The sequence below is a fragment of the Chiloscyllium plagiosum genome, unplaced genomic scaffold, assembly GCF_037043375.1.
Source record: "Chiloscyllium plagiosum isolate Xiang-an unplaced genomic scaffold, Cpla_swu_hap1 HiC_scaffold_12, whole genome shotgun sequence".
NCBI lineage: Eukaryota > Metazoa > Chordata > Chondrichthyes > Orectolobiformes > Hemiscylliidae > Chiloscyllium > Chiloscyllium plagiosum.
In genome coordinates this window covers 21,397,383-21,423,313 of record NW_028270150.1, presented here as the reverse complement: position 1 = coordinate 21,423,313, position 25,931 = coordinate 21,397,383, and the positions used below count along the sequence as shown (strand labels likewise).

Genomic DNA, 25,931 nt, shown 5'->3' with positions numbered 1-25,931 from the left:
ATCTAACCTACACAATTCCATTTTTATCCATAGGACTATCCAATGACCATTTAAATGCCTTTAGGTGGTGATGGAATGACGCTGTACTTGAAGGGCATTGGCATGGTGGACCAAATGGTCTTGTTCCATGCAGTAACCATTCCATGATTGTTCGTTTATAAAATTAGTTAGTTAGATGGCCCTCTGCTGTGTTATCTAGGCTGGCTGGCAAGATAAAATTGATGTGCTCAAGGACTCTCCTTATTTGTGTCAGAGGAGGGGAGTGATTCTGAGCTAGCTAAAAAAAAAAGTAAAATTGATGTGCTGTGGAGAGGAGCATTAAAATTACAAGACATTTACAGATTAAGTGTACGACTGAGACTATGTCAGATAGATTTTAATGTAAGCACATGGGAGTTCTCTTTTGGAGAAAAAAAATGAGATATTTTAAAACTATGCAAATCTAAGATCAATGGAGGGTCAAAGGGATCTATGGAAACAGTTGACTAAAATGTAGTAGTCATGTGAAAAAAAATCTTAACATCTAACATTTAATTAGCTTTTTATATAGTTGGGAAACGTATTTTCATGTAAAGGCTGGTTAAAATGTGGAAATCTCTGTCAGAGATCAATGATATTTTTTGCTAACCACATGTATTCAAAGTTATGGATGCAAATCAGTCACAATCTCATTGAACAAGGAAGCATACTTAGAGGCATAGAGATGTACAGCATGGAAACATACCCTTTGTCCAACTCATCCATGCTGACCAGATATACCAACCCAGTCTAGTCCCATCTGCCAGCACCCAGCCCATACACCTCCAAAGCCTTCCTATTCATTTACCCATCCAAATGCCTTTTAAATGTTGCAATTGTACCAGCCTGTACCACTTCCTCTGGCAGCCCATTACACAGATGCAACACCAAAAATAATTGCCCTTTAGGTCTCTTTTATATCTTTCCCCTTTGACTTCAGGGGCTTCTCCAAGGAGGAAGCCAGTCAGACCTATGGAAGGGCAATCCAAAATATTCCATTCTCTCATCATAGCCACTTCAAGCACAGATCCAATTCCTTTTAAAATCCATTATGGGATCTACTTCCATAAGTGCATTCCAAGTCAGGACTTGCAGTTTAAGAATTTCCTTATGTCACCTGTGATTTTTTTTTCCCCTATTTTCGTTAAATCCATATGCTTCAGTTATATATCTTTCTGCCACAGCTCCTCTTTATAATCTATTTGAATCAACTCGCGATTGTTAACACCGGTACCAGTCTTTTTCCCCTAAATACTCTAAGTTCTATGAAAACAATTCCAGGTCCTCTGGTATCTCCAGATAATGGGAGCTTCTCACCACCACCACTCCCCACCTCACTTAGACAAATTTCCTCCAAATCCCTCACCAAACATCTGACCTCAGGGATGGTGCCCAGATTGGACACAATAGTCCAGTTGGAGTCTGACCATTTAGAATGTTTTGGTATAACTTCCTTTTGCATTCCACTTCTATAATTTTGACATATATCATATATAATTCTTTTTTAAAAAAATTGTTTTAACAACATGTCCTGTCACAAATACTTGCGTGCCTATCCCTCCAATTCTTTGTTCTTTCTCCTTTTAAAAATTGTTATGGTTTCCTCTATCATTTTTTTGAAAAGCTTTGATGAGACTATTTCTCAAGCTTCTCAAATCAAATGTATTTTTTGGAAGAAAAGAATGGGATTTTGTGGACTATAGGAATCACTGACAAGGTGAGTATTTGTTGCCCACTCCTAACTGACACAGAATGGAGGGGTTTGCTTGGGCTTCTTCAGGAGGGCAGTTGAGAGTCTACAGACTCCATTACATTACTGTCAACCCGCAATCCCATGTAGGCCAGACCAGACGAGGGTGGCTGATTTCTTTTCCTAAAGGATGTTAGTGAAACTGATGGGCTTGTACAGGAACTGATGATAAAGAACAAAGAACAGTGCAGCATAAGAACAAGCCCTTGGACCCATCTGGACTGCATAGACATGACATTTTTCTGATGTCGGTGGTGGGCAAGTGGTTGGAGGGAATCCTGAGGGACAGGATATACATGTATTGGGAAAGGCTAGGACTGATTAGGAATAGTCAACATGGCTTTGTGCATGGGAAATCATGTCTCCCAACGATTATGTTTTTTGAAGTAATAACAAAAGAGGATTGATGAGGGCAGATCGGTAGATGTGATCTACATGGACTTCAGTAAGGCGTTCAACAAAGTTCCCCATGGGAGACTGATTAGCAAGGTTAGATTTCATGGAATACAGGAAGAACTAGCCATTTGGATACAGAGCTGGCTCAAAGGTAGAAGACAGAGGGTGGTGGTGGAGGGTTGGTTTTCAGACTGGAGGCCTGCGACCAATGGAGTGCCACCAGGATCAGTGCTGGGTCCACTACTTTTCATTATTTATGTAAGTGACTTGGATGTGAGCATAAGAGGCAGTGTTAGTAAGTTTGCAGATGACACCAAAATTGCAGATGTAGTAGACAGCGAAGAAGGTTAACTCAGATTACAACAGGATCTTGAGCAGAAGAGCCAATGGGCAGATGGAGTTTAATTTAGCAGGACTTATACACTTAATGGTAAGGTCCTAGGGAGTGTTGCTGAACAAAGAGACCTTGGAGTGCAGGTTCATAGCTCCTTGAAAGTGGAGTCGCAGGTAGATAGGATAGTGAAGAAGGCATTTGGTATGCTTTCCTTTATTGGTCAGAGTATTGAATACAGGAGTTGGGAGGTCATGTTGCGGCTATATAGAACATTGGTTAGGCCACTGTTGGAATATTGCGTGCAATTCTGGTCTCCTTCCCATCTGAAAGATGTTGTGAAACTTGAAAAAGTTCATAAAAGATTTACAAGGATGTTGCCAGGGTTGGAGGATTTGAGCAATAGGGAGAGGCTGAACAGACTGGGGCTGTTTTCCCTGGAGCGTCGGAGGCTGAGGGGTGACCTTAGAGGTTTACAAAATTATGAGGGGCATGGATAGGGTAAATAGAAAGTATTTTCCCTGGGGTCAGGGAGTCCAGAACTAGAGGGCATAGGTTTAGGGTAAGAGGGGAAAGATGTAAAAGAGACTTTAGGGACAACCTTTTCATACAGAGGGTGGTGCGTGTATGGAATGAGCTGCCAGAAGAAGTGGATGGGTATATGAATAGGAAGGGTTTGGAGGGATATGGGCCAGGTGCTGGCAGGTGGGACTAGATTGGGTTGGGATATCTGGTCGGCATAGATGAGGTGGACCAAAGGGTCTGTTTCCATGCTGTACATCTCTGACTCTAAACTGAAGGCCTTTTGCTTTTACACACTCCATATCCTCTGTTTATTCATTTATCTGTCAAAATGCCTCTTAAGCATTGCTGTTGCATTTGCCTCTACCATCTCCTCTGGCGGTGTATTTCAGGCTCTTATCATCCTCTTAAAAATAAAACCTGCCTCACATTTCCTTTAAACTCACCCACTTTTATCTTAAACCTATGTCCCTTAATAATTGACCTCTCTAACCTGGGAAAAAAGACTGACTATCCATTCTATCCATGCCTCTCAATTTTGAAAATGTCTCCCAGCACAGCCTTCACTCTTAGACATTCGAGTGAAAAAAAAAAAGGATGTGCTTTAATCATCGCTATTACAGAAACTGGAACTGTGTTCCAGATTCCTGATAAATTAAATTCCACCAGGTATCTTGATGGGATTTGAACCCACATCCTCAGAGCATTAGCCTAAGCCTGGGGAAATCAATTATTCAAATCATGCGCCATCCAGCACTACTAAGACATGAACAGCCATGCCATAAGACTGCCATTATCTGACATGTGACAAGTCTACAAAACTCAGAAAAGCTGCTAATTTCAAAAATAGCTCAAGGGCTTACAAAATAAATCTAATGGAACTGGAAACAGTGCCAAGAACACATCAGTATCCCCACCAATTCCAGCAGATGCTGCTTAAAACCTACCCTGATGAACAACCTTTAATCACCTTTCCAATGTCTCTACTTTAGATTCAATTGTTTATTCTGTCATTATTCTGAGACTTGCCTCAGGGTTTTTAAAAAGTATGCAAATATTACAGGAATGGACAATGAATGCTGCCCTAACCAGTGACACCCACATCCGGTGAATGAATAAAAGAAATATCCAAATGTTATTCCTGCCTGATCAAGCAACACCTTAATTTTTAAAATTCCAACACTTGTCACAAATCCCTCAGAGGCTGTACTTGTCCCCATCTCTGTGACTTCCTCCAATTCTGCAATCCTTCAGATGTGCCTCAGTACCCGTGACAATAAATTCAATTCCATTCAACCTCTCAGCTGGTCCAATGTAGTTCACTTGAGCATCCCTGATAAATGCATCCAGCAACTATTGGATACAACTCCCAACTTTGAAGAATTAGCGCCAGGTACCCAGGTTTGATTCCAGCCTTGAGTACACGTTCTCCGCATGTCTGCATGAGTTTCCTCCAGGTGCATCCCACTGTCCGAAGATGTGCAGTTAGGTGGTTGGTTATGTTAAATTACCCATAATGCCTAGGAATATGTAGGTTAGATGGATTAGCCACGATAAAACAAAAATCCCATGCAGAGTTACTGGGAAGAGGGGGTTTTCTGAATGGGATGCTCTTCGAAGGGTCATGTAGACTTGATGGGCTGAATTGCCTCTTCCTGATTGTAGGGATTTTTTGATTCATAGAATCAGTATCACACAATAAGACATCAAGGGATCAGGGATTAGAAACAGTTGCAAATTAGAACATTGAACATGACAGAACAGGGCCTTTGGCCCTCAATGTTGCCCTGATCTGTGAAATCAATCTGAAGCCCATCTAACCTACACGATTCCATTTTTATTCATATGTTTATCCAATGACCATTTAAAATGCCCTTAAAGTTGGCAAGTCTACTACTGTTGCAGGCAGTTGCGTCCCACGCCCCGGAGTAAATAAAACTACTGACATCTGTCCTATATCTATCACTCCTCAATTAAAAGCTATGTCCCCTCATGCTAGCCGTAGGGGAAAGGCTCTCACTGTCCATCTTATCTTACGTCTCTTACGCCACCTCTCAACCTCCTTCTCTCTTACGAAAGAGATACAAGTCCCTCAGCCTTTCCTCATAAGACCTTCCCTCCATACCAGGCAATATCCTAGTAAATCTCCTCTGAACCCTTTCCAATGCTTCCACATTCTTCCTATAATGCAGTGACCAGAACTGTACGCAATACACCAAATGCGGCCGCACCAGAGTTTTGTACAGCTGTAACATGACCTCATGACTCCAAAACTCAATCCCTCTACCAATAAAAAAAACTAACACAACATATGCCTTCTTAACAACCCTATCAACCTGGGTGGCAACTTTCAGGGATCTACGTACATGGAGACAGATTTTGCTGCTCATCTACACGACCAAGAATCTTACCATTAGCTTAGTACTCTGCATTCCTGTCACCCCTTCCAAAGTAAATCACACTTTTCCACGTTAAACTCAATTTGTCACCTCAGTCCAACTCTGCAACTTATCTATGTCCCTCATAACATCCTTCCGCACTATCCACAACACCACCAACCTTAGTGTCAACCACACATTTAACAACCCATCCTTCTACATCCTTGTCTAGGTCATTTATAAAAAGGTGACAAACAGCAGAGGCCCCAAAACAGATTCTTCCAGTATACCACTAATAATTGAACTCCAGGATGTACATTTCCCATCAACCACCTTCTGTCAGCTAGTTAATTTCTGATCCAAACTGTTAAATCACCCTCAATCCTATTTTGTGCAAAGGCCTACCGTGGGGAACCTTATCAAATGCCTTACTGAAATCCATTGATACCACATCAGCTGATTTACCTTCATTCACCTGTTTGGTCACCTTCTCAAAGAACTCAATAAGGTTTGTGAGGCACAATCTACCCCTCACAAAACTGTTTTGACTATTCCTAATCAACTCATTCCTTTCTAGATGATTATAAAACATCTCTCTTATAACCTTTTCCAACACTTTACCCACAACCAAAGTAAAGTTCACTGGTCTATAATTACCAGGGTTGTCTCTACTTCCCTTCTTGAACAAGGGGACAACATTTGCTAACCTCCAGTCTTCTGGAACTCTTCCTGTAGACAATGATAACATAAAGATCAAAGCCAAAAGCTGTATAATCTCCTTCCTGGCTTCCCAGAGAATTCTAGGATAAATCCCATCCTGCCCAGGGGACCTACTGATTTTCACACTTTCCAGAATTGCTAACACATCCTTCTTGTGAACCTCAATCCTGTTTAGTCTAGCTTCCTGTATTTTACTATTCTCCTCGACAACATTGTCTTTTTCCTGTGTGAATAAGCTTGGAATTCCTTGACAATGTTTGATTTGAGAGGTATAGGATTGGAGGTGGAGTGGATTTGTCACCAATCTGAAATGTTTTTCTCTTCTCAGATACTGCCTGACCTGTTGAGTATTTCCCAAATTCTCAGTTTTTGTTTCAGATTTGCAGCATTTCCCTTCAGCACTGATGACCTGAAGAATGCCATGAGTCACTGCTCAGATAATTTCAGGTAAAATGAAAACAAAGTATAGGGAGGATGTTGTTAAACTTGAGAGGGTGCAGAAAAGACTTAAACAATCTAGTCTCAGCAACATCCTTAAGTCACAGGGAGAGGCTGAATAGGCTGGGGCCATGTTCCCTGGAGGAACAGAAGTTGAGGTGTGACCTTGTAGAGGTTTTTAAAATCATGAAGGGCATGGATATCCAAGATCTTTTTCCTAGGATGGGGGTGTCCAAAACTAGAGGCCATAGGTTTGAATGGAAAGGGAAGGATTTAAAGAGAGGTAACATTTTCACAGAGAATGGTGCAGATATGGATTGAGCTGCCAGAGGAAGTGGTGGAGGCTGGTGCAATTATAATATTTAAAAGGCATCTGGATAGGTATATGAATAGGGAGGGTTTAAAGGGATATGTGCCTAATGCTGGTAAATGGGATTAGATCAGATATAGATTCAGGGGTATCTGGTCAATGGAGTCAAAGAGTTTGTTTCTGTGCTGAATGAATAACTGCAGATACTTGAAATCTGAAACAAAAGCAAAAATTGCTCAAGAAACTCCGCAGGTCTGGTAGTATCTGTGGAGAGAAAGCAGAGTTAAAGTTTTGGGTTGGTTTTGAAGAGTCACTGGACCCGAAATGTTAACTCTGCATTCTTTTCCCAGTACTGCCAAACCCTGAGAATCATCACTTGGCTCAGCAGCCAACGTGTCATTGCCAGTGTGCATGCCAACTTAATTTCTCCACATTGCGGAGCTCAGTAACCCCACCTGGACATTCTGAAACAAGGCCAACAGCAATTGATTATATTGGGGGCAAATCTTTATATGGCAACCAAAATAAGCTGGGCTATTTTCCAAGACGGACTTTATAAGCAAGAGAAAATAAATGCTACATTAAAAAAGACCAGGAAGAGCTCGTATTAAATTGTTCCTCATGGCCTCCTAATATCCAAAACACTTTACATCTAATATACTTTTTGAAGCATTGTGTGTCTCTTAGTTTATAACATTAACAGTCAATTTGCACATAGCAAGCTCCTTCAAATAATATGATAATGACCAGCTAATCGGTTTTTAATCTGTTGATTATCTCTGCAATTTCTCTCAGCAACGAAGATGCAGACTCATTAAATTTCTTTGTTACTAACATCCTCTTGTCTGATCTCCCACATTCTACCTTCCATAAAACTGATGTCAACCAAGATTCTGTTGCCCTTGTCTTAGATTAGATCTCCTACAGTGTGGAAACAGGCCTTTTGGCCCAAGTCCACACTGACCCTCTGAAGAGTAACCCACCCAGACCCATTTCCCTCTGACTAATGTACCTAACACTATGGGCAATTTAGCATGGCCAATTCACCTGACCTGCACATCTTTGGACTGTGGGAAGAAACCAGAGCACCCAGAGGAAACCCACACAGACGGTCGCATGAGGCTGGAATTGAACCCGGGACCCTGGTGCTGTGAGGCAGCCATGCTAACTATTGAGCCACCGTGCCGCCCCAACAAGTCTTAATTCCCAACAAGTCCAATTCCCCCATCACCCCTCTGCTCTCTGACCTATGGTCGCTCCCAGTCAAGCAGCAACTTGACTTTAAAATGCTCATCTCTCTTTTGAAACATCACCCTTCCCTATCTCTAATTCCCTCAGCCCACAACTCTCAATCTCTACACTCCTCTCTGGCCTCTTGTACAGCTCCAGTTTTAATTTTTCACCACTGGAGGCCATGCCTTCTGTTGCCTCAACCCAAGAACTGGAATTCCTTCCCTGAACCTGTCCACTTCCTTCCCCTTACTCTTCTTGTCGATATGTTGGAAAACCCACCACTTTGCCCAAGCTCTTATTGCGTCCAGTTCTGGTCACCACAATATCTGAAGGAATGGGAAGGTTTTGGTGCGGTGCAGAAAGGGTTTAACTAGGATGTTGCCTCATTCGGACAGTGTTAACTTTGAGGAGAGATTGGACAATTTTGTATGTTTTCACTTGAACAGAGGCTGAGGGGGAAGAAGTTTACAAAATTATGAGAGGCTGGATGGAATGGAGAGTCGGAATTTTTCTCCCCAGGGTACAAATATCAATTACTAAAGGACATAGGTTTAAGGTAAAAGGGGGTAAGTTTAAAGGAAATGGGAGAAGCAAAGTTTTTTTTTAAAAAAAAACACACTGAATGGTAATTGCCTGGAATGCATTGCCAGAGAAGGTGCTGAAGGCAGATACAACAGTAACACTCAAGTATCTTGGCAGCAGGGACAGATACAGACCACATTGAGGCAAAAGGGCCTGCTCCCATGCTATACTGTTCTTTGTTCTTAGCATTTGAGCTAATGTTACTTTAGATGTGTCAGTGCCATTCCTTTAAGTTTTTTTTAAAAAAACTCCCCTGTGAAGTGCCAGAGGATGATTCATCACATGAAAGATGCTATATCAGTAGCTATTGAAACACTGCCAGCCTTACCAGCACTAAAGTGCTTTGTCTCATGAAATTTCTGAGTTTAGCTTTGGCAAAGGCTTAGTAAATATTGTTGTGAAGCAATTGTTTTGACAGAGGGTCAGTTAGACTTGAAATTTCAGCTCTTTTCTCTCCTTACAGATGCTGCCAGACCTGCTGAGATTTTCCAGCATTTTCTCTTTTGGTTTCAGATTCCAGCATCCACAGTAATTTGCTTTTATTATTGTTGTGAAGCATTTGCTTGGTATTCAGCCAAACCCTCAGCCTCCAACAGATCTCCATTCTGGTGTGATTTCATCTCTCTTTGGTATTAAATAAAAACAGAAAAGAGGATTGGAGGCTGCACTCGACCCCAAACCTTACCTGGCTGCAGTTGGTTCAACAGACACACACAACAGGTCCCAGTCTTGAAATTCTCTGCCTAAATCTCAGAACCACAAGGCTCCAGGTTCAAGTTCCAACCCAGGGTTGAGCATATAAGTCAAGGCTGGAGCAGCAGAGTCATACCGAGGGAGTGCTATTGACATATTTCAGATGAAATGTTAAATGTGGGCAAACATAATTTTAAGGTAATTGGAGGAAGGTTTAGGGGAGGTTCTTTACTCAAAAGTAATGGGTGTGTAAAATGCAGTGGTAGTAGAGTCAGATACATTAGGGACATTTAAGCAAGTCTTGGATAGGCACATGGAAGATAGTACAATGCAGGGTATGTAGATTAGTCTGATCTTAGAGTAGGATAGAAGGCCAGCACAACATTGAGGGCCGAAGGGCCTGTACTGTTCTATGTTCTATAGAAAAAGCTTCATCTGGCTACTTGGGTGGAATGTAAAAATATTCAATGTCACTATTTTAAACAAGATCAGGGGAGTTCACCCTTCTCTTTTACCCAGCTGTCAACATCATTAAGGACCTTATCACATTGTGATTTGTGTTTGCAGTCAGCAAATCAGTTACTGCATTCCCTACATTACAATAGTGACCACACTTCAAAAACCTCTGACTGTAAAAGTAGTTCAAGATATTGCTGATCATGAAAGGTTTTATGGAAAGGCAAATTTGTCTGTTTTCTTTTCACAACCTTTGGTCCAACCTGTGAAGTATTTTGGAAGTGCTTTAAATATGGAAAACAGTTGCTAATCTATGCACAGTGAGGTTTTACAAACAGCAGAGTAACAATGGCTAGGTAAGCTATTGTGAGAATTTTAATGTGAGAACAGCTCAGTTTCCACCTTTCTTTCTGAATCTAGCAAAGGTTCTGCAAACTGAACTAAACTGATGCCTATTTTAGCATCTCTCGATTCAGAACTGTATAGAAATTACACCATTCAATCTATTTAGTCATATTGAAATAATGTACAGTCCTACATTGTAATTAATCCTGACATTTCACGTCAGATCTGTAAGGAGTTTTAAATTCAGCAATCCTTTCAATTTAACTCTCAATTTTAAAAAAACGTTTGTCTTTCTTCTCCTATTTCAGTGAAAGAAATAGCCCAAGTTGTACATTAACCCACTGATCTTAAAATAGCCCAGCTCTTTGCTGTGCTTATGAGTACTGCTCAGGAGAGTCTACATTAAAGTAGTCATTAGCTGAATGAAGTGACTGCAAACTTAACTGTTCTCATAACCAGTTAGACCCTCTGAAAATGCTGCACTCAGGACGACCCACCCAGTCAAACAAAACTAAGGGCAGGCTGCACATCTTTCATCAACAGTCAGTGATAGATCAGATGGTTGGGAAAAGATACACCTCGTTCATAATAACCTTTAAGGTTGAAAAGGCATAGTCATTGGCCAGTTGTTGTTAGATCGAATGTATTCAACTCTGTCATCACAGATCAAACTGTCAATATTGAGTCCAACGCGACTTCATAGATTGATACTGTCACCAAACACGCAATATTTTGAATCACATCAAACCTGAAACATAAACTCTGTTTCTGTCTTTACAGATACTGCCAAACCTGTTGAATTTCTCTAGTATTCTGTGTTTGTTTCAGATTTCTATTGTCTATTTCAACCACACACCGTATTTTGCCTTTATTCAACTACTTTAAAAGTTTAAGGATAAACAGAACAGTAAAAAGGACCAACTTCATTAGTTCCTGAAGAAGGGCTTATGCCTGAAACGTCGATTCTCCTGCTCCTTGGACGCTGCCTGACCTGCTGCGCTTTCCAGCAACACATTTTTCAGCTCTGATCTCCAGCATCTGCTGTCCTCACTTTCTCCAACCTCATTAGTGTTTTATAATCTCATTCATGGATTGTGGGCATCATTGGTTAGGCCAGCATTTATTGTTCATCCCTAAATGCTAAGGGAAAAGTCCCTGTGGACTGTTGACAATGAGAGGAGGGGAGTCGAAGAGTATGGTGCTGAAAAAGCACAGCCGGTCAGGTAGCATCCGAAGAGCAGGAGTGTCAATGTTCAGGCATAAGCTCTTCATCAGGAATGAAGGGGTGGCCCTAGGGGGCTGAGAGATAAATGGGAGGGAGTGTGGGGCTGAGGGAGAGGGTGCAAGGGGAAGGTAGCTGAGGATGCGATAAGTAGATGGAGGTGGGGAGAAAAAGGTGATAGGTCAGAGAGGACGGTGGAGCTGATAGGTGGGAAGGAAGATGGACTGGTAAGAGCTTCAGAGCAGAGGAGAGGACCTGGGGGGGGGTGCAGTGAGAGAGAGACTGACCAAGATCCTTGTAGAGGGAGGAGGAGGAGAACCTCTTCGAGGCATCCTTGGAAAAAGCTTCACAGTGGGATGATAATCAACTGGGAGAAAGTGAGGACTGCAGATGCTGGAGATCAGAGACAAAGAAAACATGTTTGGCAATGGTATCCCATTGGAAACAGCAGAGTATAACCCTTTGGATATAGACACTAGTGGTTGAAAAATAAGGTCTTTGGTTAAGAAAAAAAAGAACATATCAGAGACACCTCAGTGGAAGGTGGCATTATCTGAGCAGATGTGATGGAGTGGACACATTCAGATTCTCAGGGAGGAGAATGTGAGGGGTGCAGTCAAGTTAACTGTGGGAGTCAGTGGGTTTTTAAATAGGTATTGGTGAATGGTTTATCCCAAATGGGAAGGGTGAAGTCAAGGAATGAAAGAGAAAGGAAGAGTCAAAGATGGACCAGGTGAAGGTGAGAAAAGAATGGAAATGGAATGCAAAGCATTAATTTTTCCAATTCTGGATGAAAGCAGGAAGCAGCACTGAAGATATAATCGATGTTTTGGAGACAGAATTACCACACAACATCGGAGCAGAATTAGGCCATTCAGCCCATCATGTCTGTTCCACCATTCGATCACAGTTGATATGATGATTCACAACACCATTCTCCTGTCTTCTCCTTGTAACCCTTGATCCCCTGTCTAATTAAGAACCTATCTATCTCAGTCTTAAATGCACTCAATGACTTGGCTTCCACAGCCTACTGTGGCAATGAGTTCCACAGATTAACCACCTTCTGGCTGAAGAAAGTCCTCCTCATCTCAGTTCTAAAAAGGGTCATCTCTTCACTTGGAGGCTGTGCCTTCAGGTCCTAGTGTCTCCTACAAGTGGAAACATCTTCTCCACGTTCCCTTTATCCAGGCCTCTCAGTATTCATTAAGTTTTAATCAGATCACCCCCATCAAGTACAGATCCAGACTCCTCATATGACAAACTCTTCATCCTTAGGATCATTCTTGCAAGCCATACTCCTGTAAACCTCTGGACACTGGTCCAACACTACTCACAGTACTCCATATGCAGTCTGACCAGAGCCTTATACAGCCTCAGTAGTACATCTCTATTCTCATATTCCAGTCCTCTTGAAATGAATGCCAACATTGCATTTACCTTCCTAACCGCCAACTAAACCTGTTTGTTAATCTTAAGAAAATTCTGAACTAAGACCCCTAAATCCCTTAAAAAGAAACAAATTGCTGGAAAATCTCAACAGGTCACAGTATCAGCGGAGGGAAAGCAGTGTTAATGTTTTGGGTCTGGTGACCCCTCTTCAGGACATTCTGAAGGATGCTAAAGGTGACCTTACAGAGGTTTATAAAATCATTCGGGGCACAGATAAGTTAAGTGAGTGGGGGAGATCAAAACAAAGGGGCATATTTTTAAGATGAGAAGAGAAAGATTTCAAAGGGACCTGAGGAGCAACATTTTCACACAGAGGGTGGTTTGTATGTGGAATGAATTGCCAGAGGAAGTGATAGATGCAGGTACAATTACAACATTTAAAAGATATTTGGGTAGGTATATGAATAGGAAAGGTTTAGAGGGATATGGGCCAAATTCAGATTCTCAGGGAGCAGAGTGTGAGGGGGATTAGTTTAGGAAACTTGGTCAGCGTGGACTAGTTGTACTGAAGGATCTGCTGTATGACTGACTCAATAACTCTGTTTCATCTCCACAGATGCTGTCAGACCTTTTGATATTTTCCAGCAATTTCAGTTTTTGTTTCTGATTTCTAGCATTTGCAGTTCTTTTACTGTATACTCCACAATAAGACAGCCATAACTGGGCCTCAGGCAGGAACCCATAACTACACCTTTGACATGGCAGAAAGTGAAATAAGTTGAGAGAAGAATTAGTTTAAAGAAAGAATTAGCTCAGCCATGTAAAGGAGGGTGGTTCTGAGGAAGGGTCACTCATCCTGAAATGTTAACTCTAATTTCTCTCCACAGATGCTGCCAGACCTGTTGAGCTTATCCAGCAATTTCCATTTTTGTTGTCGGAAGGAGGGTGCTGGTGGAATGCGAATGGCTCAGGAGTTCTTTCAAGGTGGACTCGGGAAGCTTTCAGACCATCCTGATGTGGGATGAACATGTAGGGGGGTTGCAGGTGAGGAGGAAGATGCTGGTGGAACTTACGTAAAGCATCAGAAGAATCAAGAATGTAAATGGGGAGAGACTGGTCAAGGTGGAGGGGGGGGGGGGGAAAGGGTAGGCGGAGGGTTATCAGAATTGAATTAAGATAGGAAGACATAAGCTCAGTGGAGTAGGAACATGCTGAAACAATATATCTGCCAGGGCAGTACTGTTTATAGAGTTCAGGAAGGAGGTAGAAGTAGACCCTCAACCACACATGGCCTATGAGGTGGGAAGCAGTGAAGAGGAGATCTCCAGGAGAGATGAAGTCAGTGACAGTGCTGGAAACTGCAGATTAATTTTCAGTGGTGGAGCCATGATCCAGGGTCAGTTAGCTCAGTTGTCTGGACAGCTGGTTTATAACACAGTTATACCAACAGCAAGGGTTTAATTCCTGCAGCAGCTGAGGATACCATGAAGGACTCTTCAACTTTGCCCGTCACTGTAGGTGTGGTGACCTTCAGGTTAAACTGCCACTAGTTGATTCTCTCTCTGTCTCTCATTAATGACACAGCAGCCCTATTGTCCGAGAGGACCTTGGCAACTTTACCTTGACATGGGATCCACAGAGATAGGAATATGTGTCTGAAAGCTGCTGGATAGAAGTCAGCACACAAGATGACAACCTGACCACCCTCATTGGCTGGCTTGATAACAAGGTCAGGGTTGGAGCACCAAGTCCAGAGGGAGAAAGGTTGGACTGGGAGAAGGGAGCAGAGAATGTTTGCCTTGTTCTGTGCAACCTGGCCCATAACATTACCACTCCCTAACTCCACCTAAGTTGGGTTTGAACACTGAACTGAAAAGTAAATATTAAAACAGCTCCTCTTGGAGGAGATTTCCACTCAGCCAATGCTGGATGTCATACAAACAAACAAACAAACATGGCACCTCCCAGAGGGGGGGGGGTCAAGGGAGGTGGCAATGAGATCACATCAACACAAACATGGAACATGACGCTATTTTCAGCTGATGCTAATGGGCAGCAAATAGACAAGAAATAGGAAAGCAGTGAAGATATATCCTTCAGGGACTCGAGGGAATATTATGGGAACAGGAGTACAGATGTTTCTGTGACTTTGACTGGATAGGAAATGATGGAACCAAGTGAGTGCATTCCTTCATGGCTATTGAGCCACGAAGGCCTGACAAAGAGGATGTCGTGGTCAGTGGAGCAGAAGACTGCAGACAGTTCAAGAAGGAGGAGGAGAGCACGTTAATTTTATCACAATCATAAGGGATGTCACTAGCAACTTTTCGCAGAACCAATTGTGTGGAACAGGCTTTGGACAGGACTGGCAGTAAACAGACCTCCTGAATGGCCTGCTAACTGCAAAAATGTCTGATCAGGAAGCTGACTTCTAAACATTTACCAAACAAGTTTCATCTAAGAGAAAGTGAGGGCTGCCGATGCCGGAGATCAGAGTCGACAGCATGATGCTGGAAAAGCACAGCAGGCCAGGCAGCATCCAAGGAGCAGGAGAATCGATGTTTCAGGCATAAGCCCTTCGTCAGGATGCTGCCTGGTCTGCTGTGCTTTTCCAGCGCCAAGCTCTCAACTCAAACTGAAATTGGTTCATCGCTGACAAGTATTGAAAGTGCATTTTAATGCAAATCTCTCAAACTTTTACCATTTTTAAAAAAAAAAGATGGTCCACACAATCAAACACCTTGACCTGTGGCATCATTTTGTTCTCAGTGTGGATTCAGACTCCTGGCCTTGAGATGCAGCCCAGCCCGGGTTGGAAGGCCTATTATTCTGAGATTAGATTACCTACAGTATGGAAGCAGGCCCTTTGGCCCAACAAGTCCACACCGACCTTCCGGACGCAATCCCCTACATTTTCCCTGAACATTATGGACAAAGATGGACATCTTTGGATTGTGGGTGGGAAACCAGAGCACCCAGAGAAAACCCATGCAGACATGGAGAGAATATACAAACTCCACACAGACAGTTGGCCAAGGCGGGAATCGAACCTAAATCCCTGGCGCTATAAGGCAGCAGTGCTAACCACTGAGCTACCATGCCTGATCTCTTATTTCTCTCTTTTTTTTTAAGATTAATGCTGGACCTTTTTTTTTCCTAAATTTGTTTTCCCCTAAGGATTTATCGTTAGGATTCTGTACCTTTGTACCTAAGTTAGCACCATAAGAGGCATCTTGTAAACTTTTCACTGTATTCATGTGAGTTCATGTGACAATGAAGCTAATTCTAAAATTTCCTTGTGTGGCTCAAACTGCCAAACTTTGTTTAACAATGCTTCTGTTAATCACCTCTGGATGTAGTTTGTCCATGCTTTACAGATTCTAATTGTTGTTGATTGCCTACCATTCACACCAATCCAGAGTAGGTAGATGGTTAATGGAGTTTGGGGCAGTGAAGGGTTCTCCATTTCACTGCTACCTTTCTGCCAGCATTCCCATGACATTAGATGTGATTCGTGTGCATGCCAGATTAATCTAGTAACAGATTAATTTGTAGATAACAGCAAGTTAAAAATTAACTGAAAAAAAATCAAGAAGTCTGTTTGAAGCAAACACTTGTGTCTGGGATAACTTGTTCAATGTTTGCCTGTAATATGACTCTTGTGCTGTAATGCTCAAACCCATAGAATATACAAAAACAGAAGAACAATACACAATAATGGCCAGAAAAACAAACTCGGCAGGCAGGAGGCCAGAAGAACACAGCAAGCCAGGCAGCATCAGGAGGTGGAGAAATCAACGTTTCAGGTGTAACCCCTCTCCTGCCTCACTATTTTGGTTTCCAGCATCTGCATTGTGTTTTTTTTAATATAAGAAAAACAAACTGACAGAGAAAGAGATAAAATGGAAGACTAAAAACAAAGGTCAGTTCTCAAATAACTCTCTCTCTACCACCAACCCCACCCAAATCAAACTGAGTTAAAGGCTGAACACAATACATGTAAAAGCCTGCATTTATGTAGCACCTGAATTACATCCTAAGTCACTTTACACATTCAGACAAAAGTCGACACCCAGGAGATATTCAGACAGCTGACCAAATGTTTGGCCAAGTTAGATGTGAGGGAGTTAAAAGCAGAAAAAGCTCGAAAAACTCAGCAGGCCTGGCAAAATCTGAGGAGAGAGAAATAGAGTTAACGTTCGAGCCGGGTATGAACTGCATTCTGAAGTAGTCATATCAGACTCAAAATGTTAACTGGATTTCTCTCTCCACAAATGCTGCCAGATCTGTTGAGTTGTCAGCGTGTCTGGTTTTTATTTCAGGTCTCCAGAAATCAAAAAACTTTGTTTTTATCTAATGTTTAAGAGAGAGTCCTGGGGGAGACAATAAAGTGAGCTTTAGAAAGGAAATGTAATATTTAGGGCATATTTGAACACATGGCTAATAACACTGTATCCATCAAAATCCCAGGGATGAACACAGTCAGCATGTCATATTCCGTGACTCCAGTCATGAGTACGTGTATTGCCTTGGGTCAGGACAGGATGAGGCTTGTCCATCTCTACAGTTCTGATTGACAATCTTACCTCACACTTAATGGTTGCCAACTGGGCCTCAAAACCAAACCCTGAAAAGAAAAATCAACATTTTGCAAAGAAGAGAGCTGATTAACTGGGGAGGGAGGCGCAGGATACACTTGCAGATGTCAGATCAATCATCTTAGATTATAGAAAGATATAAATGGGATTGTTCAGATGGGTAGATCACTGGAAGATGGAATTTAACCTTGGTAAGTGTGAGGTGATGCATTTTGGAAGGAGTAACAAGATAAGACAGTACTCAATGAATAACAGGACACTAGGAAGCTTAGACGAACAGAAGGAAGGATCCTGGGGTGCTTATCAACAGAAGATGACAGGACAAGTTAACAGACTGGTTAAGAAGGAATACAGGATGTTTGCCTTTATGAATCAAGCAATAGACCATAAGAGCATAGAGGTTACGTTGGATCTATACCGAACTTTGGTTAGGCCAACAGCTGGGCTACTGTGTGCAGTTCTGGTTACCTCACTGTGGGAAGGATGTGACTGCATTGGAGATTCACCAGGGTGTAGCTATGAATGGAGGGTGGATAAGTTTGGGTTGTTTTCTTTGGAGCAGGGAACATTGAGAAGGGATATGATACAGGTGTACAGAATTATGTGGGGCACAGACAGCATGAAGAGAGATCAGCTGTTTGTTTTAATCGAAGGGTTGAGAGCAGGGGGGCACACTTCTTAAAAATTCAGGAGGTTTAGAGGGTTTTGGAGGAAAATGTTCCTTCACCCAGAAAGTGGTGAGGGTCTGGAATACAGTGCCTGGGAAGGTAGTTGAGGTTGGTAATCTCAACTTTCAAAGAATACTTGAATGAGCACTTAAAACTGTCATAACATTGAATTGATTTAAATTTATTGTCACTTGTACCGAGGCACATTGAAAAGCTTTGTCTTGCGAGCAATACAGGCAGTTCAGAGTTAAATAAATAGCATAGATAAGTAAATAATAGGTAAACAGCAACAAAACAAAAACACAGGTGCAGCTGAATGTTAAGAGTTTGAGTCCATTCAGTATAACATTTAAGTCTATGGGCTTAGTCAAGTAAGTGAGACTAGTGTAGAATTAATGGGCTGAAGGGCCTCTTTTGTACTGTATAAGCCTCTGATTGTGATTAATTCTTGTGAGTATACAATTCCTTACAGCGTAAATCCAACACATCACACCCAGAGCAGAAGAAATAGGACCAGCAAAAACAAAACAGACAAGAGAAGGGTTAAACTGAAAGTTAACACTCCTCATAGTATACCGGCAACATTCTCACTAGTTGCTACACAAACAGTCCAATACTATTTCCATTTCAAAGAGCATATTACCAAAGCTGAGCTCAAACAGCGCACACACCAACAGAAACGTACAGAATTTCAAGACAAGACTCAGATCAGTAACTTACTTCTCATCCACATGGAGACTTGGAGGACACTTGATGGCCAGCCATGTTTTCCAGTTAACATGACGAATCTTATAAACCTGTCCAAATCCACCAGATCCAATCTTTTCCCAGCTCATAAACTCATCTGAATCAAAAGTCTTTAGCAGTCCCATTCTCCAGGAGGACTTCTCCTGTTCCTCCATTGTTTAAAATTTTCTTCCCACCTCAAAATAAACTCTTTTTGCTACTCCCTTCTAACTTGTCGGCTGTATGTATCTCCCTTCGTTCTTATCATCAGTAATAGCTGCTAATGGTCAGGTGTTCAAGGTGTGTTCATTAACTCAGTGCTAACATCACTTCCTGTTGCAGCAGTGAGGTAATCCACCCTGTCAGAATTTGTCGGCCTCTCTGAGCATTAACCCATCCCCCTCCAAGCTCCCAGCAACTCACTCAGCTCAGCAAAAGCTCACTTATCAGTGCTTCAACTGAAATCACAGCCATGCTTCTACCTGCAGATTATAATCCCTGAATATAAAGGAGAACTGAAAACCCAAGCAGTAACCAAGTCACTGGAGCTCATGGGACTATGTACATCCCACCACCCCAAACAATTCACTGCACCCTCCTCCCCAACAATCCCATACATCAGACGCAGCAAAAGGACGAGAGAAGAGCTCGCGTATAAGTTCCTTATCCTGAAACTCAAGGTTAAAGTGCCAATTTGGGGCAGCACAGTGGCTCAGTGGTTAGCACTGCTGTCTCGTAGCACCAGGGACCCGAATTCGAATCCAGCCTCGGGTGATTGTCTGTGTGGAGTTTGCACATTCTCCCCGTGTCTGCGTGGGTTTCCTCCGGGTGCTCCGGTTTCCTCCCACAGTCCACAGATGTGCAGGTCAGGTGAATTGGCCATGCTAAATTGCCCGTAGTGTTAGGTGCATTAGTAAGGGAATGGGTCATGGGTGGGTTACTCTTCGGCGGGCCAGTGTGGACTTGTTGGGCTGAAGGGCCTGTTTCCACACTGTATGGAATCCAATCTAATCTAAAACAGCAGGGAAGGAGGTAATGGTTCTGTGCAGCAAAACGACCCGGGGCAATCCTGCCCAGACAATCCCTGTAATCAGCAGCCCCTCTGATAGGGCCTCTTAGTATAATATAGTCAAGAATAAATCCAAGTGGAATTCAGAAGACACATCTTGACCCAGACACTGGGTGCCAGGTATAGGAGTTAGGGCATTTTAAAAGGAAGATAGATAAGTACATGAGGAATAAAGCCAATAACAGGATGGTGTAATTGATGAAACAATTATAGAAAATTGGGTTACTGCAGGAGATAAAGCTCTAGACTGATTAGGCTGAATGGCTCGTTCTGGAATTCTTTAATTTAGAGGATTTTTAAATACAATCTCATCCCAATGCCAGATGTAGTGAGTGTAACAAGGTTGGCCAGGTGGACCTTATAGTATATGAGTTCCCTAACTGGGGCTGTTGATCCGGTCCAATCAGGGAGCCCTGGCTGACAAATATCAACAGGACTGTCGACCTCCTCGTGGGTCTGCTCCTGGGCCTGGCCAAACTGGCCATCAACAGGTCCAGGCAGCGGGCCGTGGAGGGGGTCGTTAGGGCCGACTGCCTGCCCCTCTTCCGCGGTTACGTTAGAGCCCGGGTGTCCTTGGAGAAGGAGCACGCGGTGTCGACCAACACCCTGGAGTTGTTCAGGGAGAGGTGGGCGCCGCAGGGAGTGGAGTGCATCATTTCTCCCTCCAATTCTATTTTGATTTAGTCCCTACCCTCCCCTTCACTGTTTTGATCACACAGCACTGTCCCTTGATGTGAAGGGCAGTGTTTGTCACTGGCCACCCGAGTGTTTTCCTATCTTCCTGGTGGTGGAATTTGAATAAAGATTCGTGCACTTTGTGTCTTCCACTGTGTCTCACACCTGCACACACACACACCATGGGTGCTGGGGATAAAATAAGCACTACCGCACTTAGGTGGTAGTGTGGGGGCTAAAAAAGGAAGGGGGAAAAAAAAAGGAAAAAAAAAAATCAACAGGACTGTCCAGCACTGCCCTTTGATGTGAAGGGCAGTGCTTGTCACTGGCCACCTGGGTGTTTTCCTATCTTCCTGGTGGTGGAATTTGAATAAAGATTCGTGCACTTTGTGTCTTCCACTGTGTCTCACACCTGCACACCCACACACCATGGGTGCTGGGGATAAAATAAGCACTACCGCACTTAGGTGGTAGTGTGGGGGCTAAAAAAGGAAGGGGGAAAAAAAAAGGAAAAAAAAAAATCAACAGGACTGTCCAGCACTGCCCTTTGATGTGAAGGGCAGTGCTTGTCACTGGCCACCTGGGTGTTTTCCTATCTTCCTGGTGGTGGAATTTGAATAAAGATTCGTGCACTTTGTGTCTTTCACTGTGTCTCACACCTGCACACACACACCATGGGTGCTGGGGATAAAATAAGCACTACCGCACTTAGGAGGCGGTAGTGTGGGGGTTAAGAAAAAAATAAAAAAAATATAAACAGGACTGTCTGAGGTTCTATTCACTCTGAGAGCTGGCTCTGAGGAAGCTGGATTAGTGTTGTGGTTCTGTTCGCCAAGCTGGGAGTTTGTGTTGCAGACGTTTCGTCCCCTGTCTAGGTGACATTCTCAGTGCTTGGGAGCCTCCTGTGAAGCGCTTCTGTGATCTTTCCTCCGGCATTTATAGTGATTTGTATCTGCCGCTTCCAGTTGTCAGTTCTGGAACAGAACCACAACAATGAGCACCCGAGCTACAAATCTTCTCCCAAACTTTGAAGCTGGATCAGTGTCAAAGACTCTCCACATGAAAATAAAGGGTGACTTGGTGATGGGATACCAGCCTCTGTGGAGTTATTTCACCAAGCACCTTATTTTATTCATTAATGGGATGTGGGCCTTGCTAACTATTCCAGCATTTACTCCCCATCCCTAATTGGTAGTGAATTGCTTTCTTGAGTGTACCAATCCATGGTGAGGAGGGGAATTACCTACAACCTCAGTTCTGTTAGGAAGAGACTCCCAGGCTTTTGACCCAGCTGCACTGAAGGAAGGATGATGTACATTTAGGTCATGATTTTTTGAGGTCATTGAGTTTTTTGAAGAAGTGACCCCACGCCTAACTCTGCCCCCACGCCTAACCCCGCCCCCACTCCCAGCTCCAGCCCCACACCAGGTCTTAGCTCCCAGCCCTGCCGTATTTTCACCATCCCTCCAGACCTCCCCCTCTCTGAGGATGAAAGATCAGTCCTCAGCAGAGGCCTCACCCTACACTCCCCCTACACTCCCAGATTAACAAGTTCAACACGCAGCGAGACATCGAACAATTCTTCCGCTGCCTTCGCATCCACGCCTACTTCTCCATTAAAGACTCTCGCCCACTCTCTGACGACCCCTTCTCCCGTCTCCAACACACCCCATCCACCTGGACACCCCGTGCTGGCCTCTTAGCCGCCCTCGATCTCTTCATAGCCAACTGCCACATTAACCACCTCAACCTGTCCACCCCTCTTATCCACTCCAACCTCTCACCCTCACATCGTGCAGCCCTCCACTCCCTCCGCTCCTACCCCAACCTCACCATCAAACCGGCAAACAAGGGAGGGGCGGTAGTAGTTTGGCGCACTGATCTTTACACTGCTGAGGCTAAACGCCAGCTCGCGGACACCTCCTCCTACTGCCCCCTTGACCATGACCCCACCTCCCACCACCGAATCATCATCTCCCAGACCATCCATAACCTCATCGCCTCAGGGGATCTCCTACCCACTGCCTCCAACCTCAATCCCAAAACCATGCACCGCCCGTTTCTACCTCCTGCCCAAAATCCACAAACCTGACTGCCCCGGCCGACCCATTGTCCCAGCCTGCTCCTGCCCCACCGAACTCATCTCTGTATACCTCGACACGGTCCTGTCCCCCTTAGTCCAAGAACTCCCCACCTACATTCGGGACACCACCCACGCCCTCCACCTCCTCCAAGATTTTCACTTCCCCGGCCCCCAACGCCTTATCTTCACCATGGACATCCAGTCCCTATACACCTCCATCCCCCATCACGAAGACCTCAAAGCCCTCCGCTTCTTCCTTTCCTGCCGAACCAACCAGTACCCTTCCACTGACACCCTCCTTCGACTGACTGAACTGGTCCTCACTCTGAACAACTTCTCCAGCTTCCTCGTTTCTCCTCCCCCCTCCTTATCTCAGTCCCAACCCTTGGACTCAGCACCGCCTTCTTGACCTGCAATCTTCTTCCCGACCTCTCCGCCCCCACCCCCTCTCCGGCCTATCATCCTGACCTTAACCTCCTTCCACCTATCGCATTCCCAACGCCCCTCCCCCAAGTCCCTCCTCCCTACCTTTTATGTTAGCCTGCTTGGCACACCTTCCTCATTCCTGAAGAAGGGCTTATGCCCAAAATGTCGATTCTCCTGCATCTTGGATGCTGCCTGACCTGCTGATCTTTTCCAGCAACACATTTTTCAGCTCGGCAGGAAAGGAAGTTTGCAGATGAGACCAAAATTGATGGTGTGGTGGACAGTGAAGAAGGTTATCTCAGAGTACAATGGAACGTTAATCAGGTGGACTGATTGGCGAGGGATAGCAATGGAGTTTAATTCAGATAAATGAAAGGTGTTGCATTTGAGATTAGATTCGCTACAGTGTGGAAACAGACTCTTCGGCCCAACAAATCCATACTGACCCTCAAAAGAGTAACCCACCCAGACCCAATTCCCTCTGACTAATGCACCTAACACTACGGGCGATTTAGCATGGCCAATTCACCTGACCTGCACATCTTTGCACTGTGGGAGGAAACCGGAGCACGTGGAGGAAACCCACGCAGACATTGGGAGAATGTGCAAGCTCCACACGGACAGTCACCTAAGGCTAACCACTGAGTCACCATGCCGCCATTTGGAAAGACAAATCAGGCAGGACTTATTCAGTTAATGGTAGGGTCTTGGGGGATGTTGTTAAACAAAGAGACCGAGGGGTGCAGGTGTATAGTTCCTTGAAAATGGAGTCACAGGTAGACAGGGTGGTAAAGAAGGCATTTGATACAGTTGCCTTCATTGGTAAGAACATTGAGCAGAGGAGTTGGGAAATCATGTTGCAGCTGTACAGGACAGAATAGTAGTGAATTCTGGTTTCTCTGCTATAGGAAAGGTGTTGTTAAACTTGAAAAGGTTCAGAAAAAGTTTACAAGGATGTTGCCAGAACTGGAAGGTTTGAGCTATTGGGAGAGGCTGAATGGGCTGGGGCTGTTTCCTCTGGACCATCAGAGGCTGAGGAGTGACGGTATAAAGGTTCATGATTGGGTGGATGGATAGCGTGAATAGCCAAGATCTTTTTCCCAAGGTAGGGGAGTCCAACACTAGAGAGCATAGGTTTAAGGAGAGAGGGGAAAGATTTAAAAGGGACCTGGGGGGGGCAACATTTTCACATTTGAATGGAAAGAGCTGCTGGAGAAAGTGGTCGAGGCTGGTACAGTTACAACATTTAAAAGGCATCTGGATGGTATATGAAATGGAATGGCTGTGTGTGCGTGTGCATATGCACAGCTTAGAGGGAACATTGGTGTTGCCCTATGCTTCCAGACGGTAGAGGTGGCAAATTTGCAGTCAGAGCCTTGGCGAGTTCCTGCAGTGCTTCTTGTAGACGGTGCACACTACTGCCATTGTGTGTTGGTTGTGGAAAGAGTGAATGTTAATGTGATGGATGGGGTGCTGAATAAGCAAATTCCCTTTGCCTGGATTGTGTTGATTTCCTTGAATGCTGCTGGAGCAACACTCATCCAAGCAAGTATTCAATCAGACTCTGACCTGAACCTTGTAGATGGTGTCCAGGTTTTGGGGAGTCCACAGAATTCTCAGCTTCTGACATACCCTTGTAGCCACTGTGTTTATATGGTTCATCATGCACTTTGAAAGGCTGGTCATGGCACTAATCAACTCCAGCCTCCCCACGACTCTTGACCCACTCCAATTTGCCTATCGGGCCAACAGATCCATGTCAGATGCCATATCACTTGCCCTTCACGCCTCCCGAGAACATCTTGACACCAAGAACAGCTACCTAAGAATCCTACTCATTGACTACAGTTCAGCCTTCAATACTATTATCCCCTCGAGACTGATTACTAAACTTAGTGATCTCAGGCGAAGACCCACTCTCTGCAACTGGATCCTCAGTTTCCTGACCCACAGGCCACAATCAGTGAAGATTGGGAACAATAATTCATCCTCACTAACACTCAACACTGGAGCCTCTCAGGGGTGCGTACTCAGCCCCCTACTGTCCTCACTGTATACCCATGACTGCATCGCCAAATACCAGACTAATACCATTTACAAGTTCACTAATGACACCACCATAGTCAGTCGAATCTTAGATCTCGACGAAATAGATTACAGACGGGAGGCGGAAGACCAGGAAAAATAGTGCACTGAGAACAACCTAGCTCTCAATGCTGGCAAAACCAAGGAACTCATCATTGACTTTCAGCAGGATGTTACTCATGCCCCCCAACACATTAACAGCACAGAGGTGGAACGAGTGGAGAGTGTCAAGCTCCTGGAAGTGGTCATCCACAGCAAGCTCCCTTGGACTCTTCATGTGGATGCACTGGTCACAAAGGTCCAACAATGTCTCTTCTTCCTCAGGCAACTGAGAAAATTTGGCATGACAGTGCATACCCTTGCCAACTTTTATAGGTATGCCATCGAGAGCATTCTATCTGGATGTATCACTCCCGGGTATGTCAACTGTACCATTCAAGATCAGAGACGGTTACAGAGAGTGGTGAACTCGGCCCGGACAATCACAAAGGCCAACCTCCCATGCATAGAATCCATCTATCAGGCCCGCTGTCAAGGAAAGGCTGCCAGCATTCTCAAAGATCATCCCACCCTGAAAATGTTTTTCTACAACCTCTACCAGCAGGGAGAAGGTACTGAAGCCTGAACACACGCACCAGCCGGTTTTGCAACAGTTTCTACCCAACTGTTGTTAGAATACTGAATGGACTCACAAACTCTTAACATTCACTTGTACCTGTGTTTTTGTTTTTGCCGCTGTTTGCCTATTATTTACTTAGCTATGCTATTTAACTCTGTGATCTACCTGTATTTCTCGCAAGACAAAGCTTTTCACT

At 43.9% G+C, this 25,931-nt stretch overlaps 1 protein-coding gene across 1 annotated transcript in view; it reads right to left on the bottom strand.

Annotated features, from left to right (window-relative positions):
* ripk4 (receptor-interacting serine-threonine kinase 4) overlaps positions 1–19,029 on the bottom strand; it is a 56,219-nt gene extending 37,190 nt beyond the window's left edge. The window contains exon 1 of the mRNA XM_043701376.2: positions 18,773–19,029. Coding sequence (XP_043557311.2) covers positions 18,773–18,954 — 182 coding nt within the window. The 5' untranslated portion in view covers positions 18,955–19,029. The remainder of the gene's footprint in view (positions 1–18,772) is intronic.
* Between the last annotated feature and the right edge of the window lie 6,902 nt (positions 19,030–25,931).